This window comes from Sorex fumeus, unplaced genomic scaffold (assembly GCF_029834395.1).
Source record: "Sorex fumeus unplaced genomic scaffold, SorFum_2.1 ptg000051l, whole genome shotgun sequence".
Classification (NCBI taxonomy): domain Eukaryota; kingdom Metazoa; phylum Chordata; class Mammalia; order Eulipotyphla; family Soricidae; genus Sorex; species Sorex fumeus.
In genome coordinates this window covers 30053279-30069443 of record NW_026606108.1, presented here as the reverse complement: position 1 = coordinate 30069443, position 16165 = coordinate 30053279, and the positions used below count along the sequence as shown (strand labels likewise).

General features: G+C 41.5%; 1 protein-coding gene across 1 annotated transcript in view; it reads right to left on the bottom strand.

The window, feature by feature from the left end:
* The window catches only part of CHSY3 (chondroitin sulfate synthase 3), a 271834-nt gene extending 257780 nt beyond the window's left edge, over positions 1-14054 (bottom strand). The window contains exons 1-2 of the mRNA XM_056124430.1: positions 13125-14054; positions 10140-10423 (exon numbers count right to left, since the gene is read on the bottom strand). Coding sequence (XP_055980405.1) covers positions 10140-10423; positions 13125-13932 — 1092 coding nt within the window. The 5' untranslated portion in view covers positions 13933-14054. The remainder of the gene's footprint in view (positions 1-10139; positions 10424-13124) is intronic.
* Positions 14055-16165: the final 2111 nt, after the last annotated feature.

Genomic DNA, 16165 nt, shown 5'->3' with positions numbered 1-16165 from the left:
CAGTTGGCTATAAGTCTGACTCCATTTCCCTGTAAGCCTATATGTACATGAAAGGTCTGTGTGTTCATTGCTGACAGAAAACTGTCAAACACTGTGCTCCCGTTGTTCATCGATTTGCTCGAGCAGGCCCAGTAACATCTCCATTTTGAGACTTGCTGTTACTGTGTTTGGCATATTGAATACATCATAGGTAGCTTGCCAGGCTTTGCCGTGCGGGTGAGATACTCTCGGTAGCTTGCTCAGCTTTCTGAGAGGGGTGGAGGTATCGAACCGGCTTGGCCAGGCTGGCTGTGCGCAAGGCAAACGCCCTACCGCTGTGCTATAAGCTGACGGAAAAAGCTGACGTTTATTGGTCTATTTTCTGATCACTAAAAAATGATCACTAAAATTATTTGATCAAAATAACTACATAGCAGCTGACTATGTAAATGAAATAAGACTTCTAAGGCAGAATATTTTTAATGTATTTCATATAATAGAATATTTGAATAATTAGAATAAATTGTTGTTCATTAAAATGTTACTTTCTGTATGTTAATTTATGCATATACATGTTACTTTCTATTACATACATTGCTTATGTGATAAACATCACTACACACTTTATAATCTATATAACAAACTAATATAAATTCAATCAGTAGATTTCTGAAAGTGTATATTGGCAACAATCAGGTAAATAGCGAGGTAAACATATTTCTAACTCTGGTTCAAGGTATTAGAAATTTGTTGGATCTGATTCTTATACTTGATATGCTCCTTGATGTGTTTTGATTTCTCCATTTCTACTTGGCATAGACATGCTTCTGTTGATTGGAAAATATTACATGAATATACCCTTAACCTGTAACACATTTAACTACAGTCTGGGTTCTTACCAGAGAATATTTGTAACTCAAACTTCCTGTTGCTCAAACTACTAAAAAAATCTTTGTGAGATACAGCATATGGAAAAGTACTCTGAAAAAAGTACTCCTAAAAGTACATTAAATTTTAAAATAAAGTCAAGGTGTCAAAAAAGTGTTGCATGTGTTCATAACTGCATTGCCTTCACCTAGAGTTTCTTCTGTAGAAATACTCTTGTATATTACAGCCCTATCAAGGAGCATTCTAAAAGTTATTCAACGAAACCATGCAGTTCTAATTATTGTAGATGAGATATTGGGTATTTGCTCCTGCAGAGCCCTATATGTTGAGTGGAGGAGATATCTTAGTTAGGTCTTATTATCATAGCCTTACTATAATTCGGATTTTAAATTCAGATTCTCTTTGATATCAAGTAAACAGGAGCCCAACATGTATTCTTAAAAGCTCCTTTTTATTTTCCTCTAAATTTTCCTTTCCATCTTATTTATTCACATTTTAATTCTTTTCTTTTTGATACTGATACTCTTTAAATAAACAGTGCTTCAATAAAACAAATGAAACTGAAAGAGGTCATGAAAAAGTCAGATATATTGATACATTTACTGTGAAGAGAATGAGAAACAGCTTTCAAAACTATAAACAGTGAGTAAAGATTTTAAAATTTAAAAAAATCCATTACATTCATTCATTAGTTCCAAAACAGTGTCTTTGTGAGAGAGAGGAGGGGCAGGCTAGTAATAGAACCTTCATCTTGCAAGTGTAAAGCCTTGAGTTTTCTCCCTGGTACTCAAAATAATTAAAAATAAAACATTGCCAAGCTGCCAAATTATCCCAGTAGATCAATCTCCACCAGACTGAAAGCTCTGTAGAATGGGGCAGGCAGATTCCCCTCCCTGCTGCATATGCCCAGCAGCTGCCAAATCTAATATCTTCCAACATAAAAACAATGGACCAGCTCCACAGTTCCTAAAGTGGGTGGCCATAGGGCACCTCCAAATTTCACCACACTGACAGCCCAGTAGGAGCGTAGAAAACTTGATGGAAAAGTTGCAAAGAAACTCACCAAACTCAATAAGCAAAAACAATCAACACTGAAGGTTCAACCAGTATGACCCAGCTCTGTAAATTCCTAATGACTTTAGTAACACGATTGTGAGATGTAACAATTGTCATAAGCTGACGCTTATTGGTCTATTTTCTGATAATTCCACTTGCTGTGTTGTTGTATCAAGCAATAGGAAACAAATTTGTTTGTGCCTGCTAAAGGGGCAGTTTGGGAACTGGGGGGAGAAAACTGGGGACACTGGTGGAGATAATGTCATATTGGTGGTAGGATTGGGTTGAAACATTGCTTGAAACAACTATACTATTAACAACTCTGTAAACCATGGTGAAAAATATTTCAAAAGAAAAATTTGAAACATATATTATTTGGTAGTTGGGGGTATAGTTCAAAGGCTGGAGCACATCCTTTGTAAGTGAAATCCCAAAGTTTAATCCCCAACACCACATGGTCCCCTAGCACCCTTGAGAGCACTATGTTTGGATTAGCCTCTAAGCACCACTGGGTATGCTCCCCCCTAACTAAAAATAAACCAAAAAAGAACTATTTTTTATTTATTCAATTTAGAGAGCTATAATGAATATATACTATAAATGGTCAACAACTTTGCCAAACAAGGTAATATTAAACGTATGTCATGGCTCAAATTGATTGACAGCTTTAAAGAGAACATCCTTTCAAGTTTTATATTTATGTAACATTTTCCAATGTAAATGAAGTAAATGAAGAGAATCTCATAATTCTGAGATACCACAACCCCCAATTTTTCAGGTTACATAAGTTTCCTTCAACTTATGATGCAAGATGATTTTTTAATTCAGTAAAGTTTGTTTCACTCAAATGCATTATTAAGGTAACACCTCTGTGCAAAAGAAAGTACTTGTAATAATCAAAGTAAATGCTAGAATCCAGTTCTTTCTATTTTGAGAACTAATTCACTTAGTAGAAAAAAACAGCACAAGGGTGTGGAAATAAGAAAGTGACCTGGAATTTTCTTAGGGAAGTGAACACTGTACTCAATGAATGAGGGAGTATTTTCAAACTTTTTTTAAAATATGAGTATTGGCATTATTGTGAAGATTATCACAAATTTAACAGAGGCATCTCTAAAATTTAACATTTTTCACAACCACTGGAAATCACCTTCCTGAAAGCATATATAATCACAATTCAGGTAATTAGACTATCAGTTAATGATGAAAGTGAACTGAGAATGCAAAATACAGAAAAAATTATTCTATGTTTCTATTTCAACTCAGATGCAAGTTTATTCTGTACAGTGAGGGAAAGAGAGTGACAGAACAGAAAGCTCATAAAATCAATGCATTATGCTTTCATCTGACAAGTGAAATGGGGTGGGAAGTGTAGGTGTGAGGAGCTTATTGCTTTTAAACTAAAAATTGAATTGTAATTGGAACAGAACCCCCAAAACCCAGATTTTTAAAAAACTTAATTTTAAATAAAAATTCAAGACATACTGTTTTATATCTCTTAATATATTTGGGAGACTTGAACCATGTTCATGATGCAGTAAAATGAGCATGACAAAAGAAGGAAGAGCATAAGAAATAAGATGAGGCTAGGAAGGATTTTGGTAGTTGTGAAGCAGTGCTGTAAGAATGACAGAGCCAGGGATGTGGCTCACATGTGTGAGTACCTGTGATCAATTCCTAGCTCTGCAAAAAAAGAAAAAGAATGGCACACTAATTAAACCCTGAAGGTTACATCTGAAGAACTCTACACACTTTAATTTTTTATGGTAAAGCTCTCTGGTAGTTTTTAACCCAAGGAAATCCTTCCCAAGCATACACTTTCCTGAAATAATGAAATAATTTGACTGTTTATAGCCTTTAGGATCCATGATTGGATAGATGTTCCATTGTAAAATTAATTCTCCAAAGAATATAATAAAAATGTTCTAACTGAAAGAAGGCTTTTTTAAAAAAAATGAAAGAAACATTTAGAGAAATATTTACAACACAGAACTCTGATTGTTTATCAAACAAAAGTTGATTGCATAAAAGAAGATATATATTGGGACACAACTGAAAATATTAAAAAGAACAAACTGTTCTGAAAAATGATGCTACATGGAATGTGGAACTGTCAGAGAGAGAAAAGTCATTGGAATTAACATTCCAGTGAACCTCTTGTCCCACAACACAATGCCACCTCCATACACAGCAGCTAAGCGAGTGCATGCTCTTCACACATAAAGCATGTAACCTAAATGAGTACCACAACTATAGGTATATCCAGGAGTATGATCTTCTCTGAGCAGTACAAACAACAAGAATGAGCAGCCCCACTCAGGATCTACCTAGAGAGAACCTGCAGCCCAGGATACAGGCAGCCCAAGCAGATGTATGAGCATCACAACCCAGTGTGCATGTGTGTATTCCCCTGCCATCACCATAATAAATGGAAGAGGCAAATATTCATATAATTATTTTAATGCTTTCAGTGAACTTGCTAAAACAAAAAAGTGCAACTTCCAATTATGTAAAAACAGGCTGAGATTACAGACATGATACTTAATAACGAATAATTCCTGAGCTGTTTGCTAAAAGAAAAGAAATAAGTGCCTGCAACAATCATATTTATAGTAGATGATAGACAGTTCTAACAGCCAACCTTGAAGTAAAGAACATGAAATCTTCTGTAAATTAGAGTATTCAAAATACCCATATCATCCTTATGGTGAATTACTGCATCCTCTAGAGAATATTTTTGTGAAATTTGAGTATTTAGTAGAATATATGGGTTATCTGGCTCAAAAAAAAATCAAGACTCCCTGGGGCTTGGCAGTTAAAATAAATGTGCATGGAGAGCCTAGTTCCCAGAAACAGGACACCAGGAGAACTGAAGAATGCCTGCCTCTGCTGAAGACTTTAAAAACAAAAACCCTTAAAACACTCCATGCGCCAAGCAATGTTTAAGAGCCATATGCAGCCTTCCAAGCTGCCAGATTGCAGCTCAGATAACTAGAGAAACAGTAGCCAAGTTAGAGCTCAACCAAAAATGTGAACTTAGAGATGATGCCAGTAAATTCTGTCTCTCAGAGAGAACAGAGTAGAGTAACTTTCTTGAACATGCCTTACTTCATAATCTTTACTTATTCAGCTTGATACAATAGCACTAAAATCTGCTGATTTTTGGCATGGTCATCTATCCTTAAAACTTGATGGCTCCAAGTGGAAAGTCGAATGTCAGTCCTACAGTGGCAGCAAGCACCCAGGGAACCAGTATATCTGAGTTTTCCCAGCAACCGCAGGTTTTCTCATGCCGACAAGGTGAAACCGTCCTAGAGCCTCAAAGTCTGACCTGGACACACAGCCTCTGGCCTATCCAGGTTGGCCTGTCATGAGCACAGCAACTTACTGAGAACCTGAGAAAAGCAGAGCATATCAAGATACATTTCTAATTTCTAATTATCATTGAAAACAAAGAGAAAAAGAAAATGTGGGTGATGGCAAAGGAAGAATAAAAGGAATAGGACAACAACAAGCCTGACCTACTGTTTTTCCAGATCAGCCAAATCTTACTATGAAAAAGTTTCTAAAACTTCAAGGAACAATTGTGAAGAGACAATTGCCTTGAAAGACAAATTTTTAAGGGGCTGGATGAAGTTGACTGAAGAACAGGCTAGTACTGACTTCCTTCCCTACTGAAAATTCCAGAGAAACTTGTAGAAAAGGGCTGTTGTGTGTCAATGAATATAGAAATTAACATACTTCATTTTTTTAAAATGTAGAGTCTGATCTGTTTGCTATTGCTTTCTGTGTATATTTAATAATCATTTGTAAAAATATTTTTCACATGCTCATCATAAGATCAGTTGTTTAATATGTTTAAAGACAGAAGCAAATATTTTAATGCAACTTTAGCAATTTTATACAGACTTCCGTGTTATAGAAGTTTTATTAATATGGTGTTCTCCGTACTTCAGCAATACCGAAAATATTTTAGTTTCTTGTTCTTTGCCAAAAACACCTTAAACATGAATTCTTTAACTAAATTTTTTGTTTGACTTTTTATATAAAATAATCACAATTTTATCCAATTAATTAAATAGATACATATGTATAATATTTAATATAGCACATGATTTTACATGTCTAGCATATGACAGTAATAACTAACATTAAAAAAATATGTTTTGTTCTATTTTATCCAGAAATCTGAGAGATAGACATTGTTATAATCTACACTTACAGCTTAATTAAACCATGCTTAGGGATGTAACTGATAACAGCCAGGCAAACAGTAAATAGCAGAGTTTTGACTCAAACCCAAGTTCAAATTTATTATGTAATATATTTTTCTCTCTCTATTCTTATGCTTTATCATGCATATAGACACATATATATGACAGAGTAGACTTTAGTTTATCAGTAAAAATACTAAGTTATATAGAAATATTACCTATATTCAAGAACAACACACAATATGTACCTTATATTTTTGTCCAATTTTCTACCTACTTCATTTTTAAAATAAAACATTCCATCATGAATGTTTCATCTTTCAATACTTTGTAATAGTGTTCCTAACCAAAATATATCTTATAGAAGGAAAATTAAAATAAGATTCTAAAATCCATGAACAGTATGAAAAGTTCTCTGACAAGTGATTCTTTTTAAAATAAATACGGAAACAAAACGAATGATCAATTTCATGGCTTGATGTGAAATTTCACCTTTACTGAGATGCCAACCCAGAATGGAATAGATTAATTTTTTTAAGATAATGAGCAGTAAGTAGCATAGAAGGATATTATTTCAACTAACCTAACATCTAAGTCAGAAAGCTAGTTTTGCTGTGCCCCAAATTACCTACTGAGGCATCTTACAGAACATGGAACATACCATAATATTAAAATGCTTAGATAGAATTTAATTCTATATGTAGCTTTATAAAATTGTTTCTGCAACTTACATTAAATTTATATTTATAGCTTTATTTTAAACTTATTAAAATTTACCATATTTTAAAGATATTACTTAATATACTCCTTGGTAGGGGTTTTTCATAACTCAAAAAAAATAAAAACTTTGAGATTTTATACTTAGGATGAATGAATACCTCCTCTAAATATTAAGTAGATCCTTTAAAAACTGACATTCCATAACCGAGTAATTCCTAGATAATTGCTTAGAAAGATATAAAGTCAACATTGTAAAATACAATTCCTTTGGAAAATATTTTCTATTTCAAGAAAATTGTAGAACTGATTTTTTTCAAATGTTTTTTGAAGTCAATAATGGATAATTATCAGTCAAAATTTTAAACTATCATGAAATGTCAATGAAATATCAGAGTTGTATTCCTTATGTCTCTTTATTGTGGGAGCAAGGCCAAAATTGGCAGTGCTCAGGGGCTATCTCTGGTTTTGTGTTCAGGAGTCCATTTATGGTGCCAGGGATTTGACCAGAGTCACAGCTGCATGCCATGCATGCTCCTTGCCTCTTGTACTCTCTCTTTGGAACCTGCATCCATCTTTTTTTCCTGGAAGTCAGATAATGTAAAGATCTAAGATCTAAGATTCTATTTATTCTAATAAAAAGGAGTATGTCTAAGATAACTGTCCTTAACTTATACCAGAACAAATGCCTATACTATAAATAAAACAGTAAATTAATTCTTTTTTTTTTTGGCTTTTTGGGTCACACCTGGCAATGCACAGGGGTTACTCCTGGCTCTTCACTCAGGAATTACCCTTGGGGGGCTCAGGGGACCATATGGGATGCTGGGAATCGAACCCGGGTTGGCCGTGTACAAAGCAAACACCCTACCCACTGTGCTATTGCTCCAGCCCCAGTAAATCAGTTCTTAATTAGTCACCTAAGCATAATTCACTCTCCTTGCATATGAATGAGTAAACCACTATGTGAACACATACCTACACAACACAATCAAGGACTTGATGTAGTAGGCCGAGAGATAATGTAGCATGCACTTAGGTTCAAAACCTGGTACCACATGGTCCCCTAAGTATTGCCAGGTGCAAAGGCTCCCAAGGGCCAGTGGGTGTGACCCAGATAATCCTGGGACTGCAGGGTCTGATGATGAACAGCACCTCATCCGTGAGCCCCTGCACTGAACCGCTAGTCCAGTTGGGTGAGAATTACCAGTGGGGCTCCCAGACCTCATGAGCATTGCTAAAACTTTGTGTGTAATATCAGCAGTGGAATCAGGGAACAATAATATTTCATCCTTTAGTTTTTATTTTAATTTGTGTTGGTGCCAGAAATCAGAGCCAGGGCCTCACACAAGCAAGATAAGTGTTCTACTGCTAAGTTACATTCCCTTTCCATCTTTATTTTTGGATGGTTTTTCATTTCTTCCACACAAAGCAGTTATCTGCAAATAATATCTTTGTTTAAATAAAATTAAATGACTCGTTTCTATATTGAATATTTGTTTCAACTTCTAGTTAGTTTTATATTAAGTGGAAAAAGACAAATTTTCTTTTTACTGAATTTTTTTAAATTACTTATTTTAAGCTATATTGTTCTTGCATAAATAAAGTAATCTAGGTGCTAAAGCAATAGTACAGTAATAAGACTCTTGCACATACAGCCAACCAGGATTTGATTCCTGGCACCACCTACGGTTCCTTAGTCCTGCCAGGAGTGATCCTTGAGCACAAAACCTAGTATCTCACACACACACACACACACACACACACACACACACACACACAAGCATTTTAAAGACTAGAAATGAAATAGTCTTATAAAAGAACCTTTTATTATCAAAGAAATGAGGTGTAAAGTAGCAATTTTTAATTTGTGTAGGTTATATTCAAATAACTGGTTATCTGTGATTTTTACTTCTTAAGAAGTATAAAAATACTATCCCCTAAGTATAAAAAAGAAAGAAAAATTAATTAAAGTGTGATTGCTCCTCTAAAAGAAAATAAGTGGGTAATCTTGGGCTGGAGCGATAGCACAAGGGGTAAGGCATTTGCCTTGCACGCAGCCAATATGGCCAACCTGAGTTCGATTCCTCTGCCCCTCTCAGAGAGCCCGGCAAGCTACTGAAAGTATCTCGCCCCCACAGCAAAGCCTGGTAAGCTACCATGATGTATTCAATATGTCAAACACAGTAACAACAAATTCTCACAATGGAGACGTTACTGGGCCCACTCGAGCAAATCGATGAACAACGGGAGGACAGTGACAGTGACAATCTTGAGGTATAATTACTTTGCAAAGAATGTATTTCCCTAAATGTTTCTCCTAAACTAAGAAAAATGAGACATATGAAAATATAAGTAAATGAATGTAGTTATAATTGATCAGAGCATATATTAGCAGCTAAAATATATTAAACTCCAGCCACTGAAAACCAAACAGCACTAAAACTCCAATATAGTACTTAAATGTTAAGTCAATTTTTACTAAGATTATTGTTCAGGAAAGCCATTAAATGAAGTAGTATTTCACTCAAAAGCCACTTTATGAAGGAAAAAAAATTTCCAGAGTACTTCACAAAGCTAACTTCCAGAGTAAAACAAGATAACTCAGATTATTTAAATAATGGTTGCTCTTCAGAAAATGGAGTAAGTGCTAATATAAGCACTTTTAGGAACCAGTCAAAATATTGTGCCTTTACTTAATATCTTTAGAACTTCTGTTTTTCCAGATAATTTATCCCTTTTAAAGTTCTGTGAATAAGTCTAACATAAGTGATACATTATGCATCAACTTGTCCTATGCCTTAAAAAAATACGTTTAATCTTAACATGAAAATCTTCCAAGAGACTTTAGATTTTAATTATTTGAAAACAAAGATATGTTACTACATATCTAATCAAAACAATAACAAGCACCAAATCACCAAATGATAAAAACTACAATCCAAAAGAATAAAATTAGTCCTCGTGTTAGAGACAGGAAATGAATATACCTGGCTGCAAATACCAATAAAACCAAGGGGAAATAGCAACTTCCAGGGACGGGATGACACGTTGATTGCTGCATAAAGTTAAGGATCCAGCTAGTAAACACAGCCAACTGCCCAAGGCTAATGACCTTAGCTTTAATAAAACTTTTCCACTATCACTTTTATGTCCATCACGGGTTGCTGGTATCATTTTCAAGCAAATTCAAAGTGAAAGACAGAGTAAATAGAATTCCTGCACCCAGTATGTAAAGTACATGCACCTGTAGTTTGTGAACATTTTCATTGCAGTTCATCTTACCTCATAAGACCAGACACACTGAGTCCCACCAAAACGTCGAACACATCTTCCTACTTCCACGTCTTCATGGGTCGTGTACATTTCTCGGAGGCATTCACCAATATGCGGCACCATTCTCCTGAGAACTTCTCTACTGAAGATCATTCCAGGTCCTCCCATACAAAAGTTCTCACCAGGTTCCAGCCCCAGCTTCCCAAGTTCTTCAGTATTGCCCAGGCCTGTCTGGCCCAAGTAGAGAGGCTTGCTGCTATTCAAAGATCTAAGAAATTCTTCCAACTTATCACCTACAAAGAGAAAGGTAACAATCACTCCTTTTCCTAATTTCATAATCATTTATAATTAACTGAGTAGTAGGCAGAATTTCCAATATTATGCATAAATTCCCTCTGTCTTATGCAATTGAAACAAAGATAGGCTATTATTTTTGACTAATGTGTGTTATGAAGTCCTAATAAAATCTTAATCAACTTTCTAGTCAAATCACTAAATAACTAATTAATAAGTCTAACAAACACCAGAGTCTTTGATAAAGGTGAGATGACAAAGATAATAGACAGGTTCCTTAGTATGTTTGCAATAAAGATGACATTCCCCAAAATATAACAATAAATTAATTTGGCTGGCAGTTGATATACAGCAATTATTTTTATCCTAATACTTGTTTATTTTGGTGTTTTGTTTCAATTAAACAAGTTGTGTGTACCCCCAAAGTTGTATATGATTATGATTTCCTTGAAATTTAACATTGGAACATGGAAAAGCACACTTTTAGGAATAAAATATTTAAAATTTGTTTAAAAATTAAATAGCTGACTTATATTAGTTTGCAAGTTTATCAGTATGACAAATTAAAAATATTTATTTATTTTTGTCATACTAGAGACAGAACCTAGGGTCCTGCATATCCAAAGCAGGTGTTCTACCACTGAGTCACATCCCTAGCCCCAGAAAGAACAATATAAAATGAAATGCTTTAGCTAAGACAGTTCAGATGCACTTAGTATTCTACAAAGTGATACATTAACATAAATTACCACCTTTCCTATATTTCAGATAAAATCTTTATTATCATTTTTTGGTGTGGGGCCACACCCAGCACAATGTGTTGTTCAGGGCTTGCTCTTGGTTTTGTGCTCAAAGGATCAAATGGTGTCCCAGGGATTGAACCTGGCTGAGGTGTGTGCAAGGCAAATGTCTGACTCACTGTATCATCTCTTAGGGTCCTTTAATGTCATTTTTGACAAGCACAGGGATATGCAGGGATTATCTTGATCCCGTGCCAAGCTCCTTGGATTGCAAGGGGCGTCAGCTCACTATTATTGAGTTCTAAGTATAAAATGCATTTCACAGTTAATAGAAACGGAAAGCACATGGCATTTTATTGTTCTTACAGACAGCTTTTCTGAGCATTAAAAGAAACAACAGAAGTAGATGCTGTTAATGCATTCTAGAAATTGTCTGCAAAGCATGGCAAACGTCTGTCAGGAAACCTTTGTCACATGAAATACGGAAGACAAGAAAGATAAGGCAAACTTCTGCCAGGAAGCCTTCATCACATGAAGCACAGAAGACAAGAAGACAAGATAGTGAGTAAGATTTATAGAATCTTATAAGTGGATCACTTATAGGGTGTGTGTGTGTGTGTGTGTGTGTGTGTGTGTGTGTGTGTGTGTGTGTGTGTAATAGTGCACTCATCAGAAATAGCATAATTTTGTTCCACTGAATTCTTCGTTTTTGTAACTAATGATAACTGTTCCCTCTGTCAGTCAGCCCTGGGATATTGCTCTCTTCTTACCCCAACCCAGCAAATCTCTGGCTATTAACCGCACCTACTCCTTGTAACATAATGGATTAGAATATATTTTAGTTTTGGTTGTCCTGTTGTTGCTGTTGCTGCTGCTTGTGTTTCCTTGAGTCGTGTATAAGATGCTACTTGGATCAGAATAAAGCAATGAGGTGACAAGTAGAGGCATAAACTAAGGAATGGTGCCCCCCTTTGACCAAGAAACTAGGAAAAGAAAGCACTGGGCAATCCCTTTCAACACAACCCAGCTCTTTCCCTCTCCCTCTAAGCAAAGGACTGGATGGGAAAGATGGGCTCGGGCTCTCAGAACTTCCCGCCGCAGTTTAGAAACCTCTGGCTAGAGACACCCACACTTACGGTGCAGGTCCGCGCCTCTTTTAAAACTGACAAAGTTCCACGTGCTGTCATGGCGCGTGGTTCGGAAGGGAGGACTTCTAGCCTGTGCTTTTCAGCACAGCCACCAAAATTAACCGGAAAGGATGAGCGCGAGTGTGTGCGTGGCACAGCTCGCGGTTCCCGTCTCCAGTTCTTACTGCACACCCATCCTGGTGGTTTTATTGAGGTGTGGTCAGGGACAAGGCACAGCGCTGTAACAGCTGGCGAGAGCTGGGCTCAAGGACGCTGCGGGAGCTCAGAGATTCCCAGTCCCTGGCGGGTCTTACGAAAGGACCCAGGACTGCAAAATGCATCCTTGATCTCACCAGTTGCAAAACTGAGCTATACAGTTTTTAAAACAGATGGGTGAGACAAGGAAGCAAGACCACTAGATCTCCAGATCTAGCCTGCATTCTCGGGCGAGGACACGCCCCTCTGGCCCGAATGGGAAAGACTGCCCCCCGTGGCTGTCAGAACAGGGCAGAACGGCAGTGGGTGTTCATTGAACTCTAAGATCCCTTCCAAAACGTTTTATATACTTTTTTTTAAAGCAGGGATAAACTCGAGATAGAAGGTAAAGAGCCAGAGTGTGGCAGGAGGATAAAGCCAAAGCAGGTGTTAAGGACCGCGAGAGGAGGAGCAGACTAGGCTTGGTGGGCGGGTGCGAGGGGTGGGGACCGCGGGCTGGGGGCTGCAGGAGTCGGGAGCACGTGCTGGCAGAGGAGCAGAGAGGGGCTGGCAGGGGGTTGGGGCTGATTGCACAGACGGGGATCGGGCAGGCGGGACAGCCGGCGCTGGGAGGTCACCTTTGATGTAGACATCGTCGTCGGCGCGCATGAACCACTCATACTTGTCCAGGTAGTGGTCGTGCATGTACTTGATCATCATGAAGGACTTTTTCTGGGGAGGGTAGGAGTCGTCCACTCCTGGCAGCGCTATAACAGGCAGAGGTGGCGGGGGTTGGATGAGCCCGGCGTTGGAGGGCTGCTGGCTGGAAAAGAACTCCACGCGGCCGGGAATGAAGCGCGCCCAGGTCCGCTGCGCCGCCAGCGCACGGCTGCCCAGGTACTTCTGCGCGGTCATGACCCCCACGTACAGGAAATCCCGGGGTCTGGAGCTCGGGGTGGCGGCGCCCCCATCCCCGCTGCCGTTGTGGCTACTTCCCGGCCGGCCACCTCTCCGCTGTGCAGCCGCGCCCCCGTCCTCTTCTTCGGGGTCTCTTTCAGCTACGGGAGCGCCGGGGAGCCCCGTTGCGCCTTCGGGCTCCCGTCCTCTTCGCCGCTGCTGCAAGGGAGGCGGCTGCTGCCAAGGACTGCTCCGAAAACTGGTTACCCCGAGCGCAGCCTCGGGCAGCTGCGGCCCCTGGCGCTCCAGGCGCGCGGGGGGCGGCGACGGCTCCAGCTGAGGCCGGGGCTGGGGCTGGGGGAGCGGCTGCTGCACGCCCGCACCCGGGCCAGCGGCCGAGCGGCCGTAGTAGGAGCAGAGGCTGGAGCCGCGTCTCTTCCTCTCGCTCAGCTCGGCCACTCTGGGGGCGATGAGCCAGGACGCGGCGGTGAAGCCCAGCACCAACCCCAACGCCACGCTCATCCACGGGCGGCGGGAGCGCACGGCCATCGCGCCTGCCCCCCGCCGGGCGCGGACGCTTCGCGGAGCGGCTGCGGTGCTGCCCGCGGGTCCCGGAGCTCGCGCCCGCCCCTCTTCCGCCTCCGCGCCCCCAGCCCCGGCCGCTGCCCGCCGCCGAGGCGCCGCCGCCGGCTCGGAATCGGAGCGCTCCGGGCGCGTCGCCCGCTGCGGGCTGCAGCTGCCGGCCGCACTCCCCGCTGCGGTCCGGGTTCGGGCTCTGGGCGCGGGCTGGGAGTGAAACTTCTCCCGGCGGCAGCGGCGGCGGCGGCAACGAGAGGAGCTGCAGGAGGAGGACGAGGAGGTGGAGGAGGAGGAGGAGGAGGAGGAGGAGGAGGAGGAGGAGGAGGAGGAGGAGGAGGAGGAGGAGGAGGAGGAGGAGGAGGAGGAGGAGGAGGAGGAGGAAGAAAAGGAGGAGGAGGAAGAGGAGGAGGAGGAGAAGGAGGAGGAGGAGGAGGAGGAGGAGGAGGAGGGAGAGCGGCGGCGGCGGCAGCGCGTCCGCTCCTCGGCTGCCACCCTGTCACTGGCGCGCCGGGTCCCTCCCTCCTCGCTCCTTCCCGAGCCCCCGCCCTCGCTCCCCGCCTCCCGCTCCCCCTGCCGCCAGACTCCGGACTAGCCCGGAGGAGGAGCCACGAGCCCAGCCGCCGCCCGCCGGGAGAAAGCGCGGGCCGCGGTAATTCCCCGCCGCCTGGCCGCCGGAGGACGCCCACCGTCCGCTCCCGGGGCCCGAGCCAGCCTGGTCTCCGGAAGGAAACGATCCCTGTCGGGCCGCCTCCGGCTTCCAGCGCCGACGCCCCCGGTCCCTCCTCCCGGCCCCGCTCTCCGTCCCATTTCCCGTCCCGTCCCGCCCCTCCGCCTGCCTTGCATCTCCCGCGTCCCGGGGCTCAGCCGGCCTCCTCCCGACGCGCCGGCACCGCTGAGCTCATCGGCGGGGCTCGGGTCCCCAAGCCCCTGGCAAGTCCTCCCTAGCTGCTAACCTCTCACGACCCCCAGTCCGCTCTGTCCTGGCATGACCCTGGCCGGTTCTGTCCCGCCCTGGGTCCGCCCGGGCTCCACTCTTCCCCTTTCGGACCCTTTTTGCGTTTCTCCCACGGTCGCTTCTAGACTTCATCTCTTGTCCCGCGCCCTGCCCGGGAAACCATCCTGCACCTCTCTGCCCAACCTTGCAAACTCCCCACACCCGCTTTCACTACCCCTCCCAGTTACACACTGAAGCCCCATTGCCACTTGTCGCCTGAGAAAACCTCAGAGGAAGTAAGAGATACACTATAACTACCCTGAAAGATGGGAGTGGGGGACATCATGGTGAGTAGGGGTGCAAACCCTACAAGTTGAACATTCTGAGCCTTAGTCTCTTTTTGTCAAGTGCAAGCCTTGTGTGCATGACGCCTTGGGTTCGACCCAAATGGAGAATAAATAAGTGTTCCCCACCTGTCGGGTAAAAGACCACTTCCTCTGCTTTCCTGCAGGGAGTGAGAATCACCCACTGTTCTGGGTCATGCTAGGTGGACTCAGTAGAACTGACAGACTGGAAAAATGTGAACCAAATGCAATCGAGATCCATAATATACAAATTATAAAAGTTTTACCCCCATAAGTGCTCTTAATCAGAAAAACTTAAAAAGAAGAATGCATTTTTTGGTCTATAAATTTCGTCCTCTAAGGCAATGAGAGATGTTTCACTTCTCTAAGGAGAAGGAAAGAAAATTTCCAACAGAATTGCAAAATAAAAATAAAAAGGTAAATTGTATTTGACCAAAAAAAATCATTGAAACCTGCATCATTAATAAAGTAATTGGAGATATGCGACAGTTTAAAGGGGGGGGGGCATTTTAAAGCTTTCTAGAAGTTGTAACTTTGTACCCTGAGGAACATTTGCCATCCCCAGCCATTTCCTCCTCTTCAGCTTTCAGTGTTCTGTTTTATACATCAAACACAACGGCATGGTGTTGAATGGCATTAGAAGTAGGGCTGGATCCAGCAAGGTGCTGGCAGGCACCCTGGAACAGTAGGCCTGGCCCAAGCCCTGGAGGAGTGGTTCTTTCCACACCAGTCGCTGACTGCATGAGCATGTCTGACTAAATGTTTCATCTGCTGGACAATGAAGCTCCTTTTCCATGTCTCGGTCTTGCCCAGAAACACTTGGAGAAACAGATTATTGGGCTCTCTCTCAACGTTTAATTTTAGTTAGAATACAAAACTAATCAAACAAACCAGCCCCTTCAGG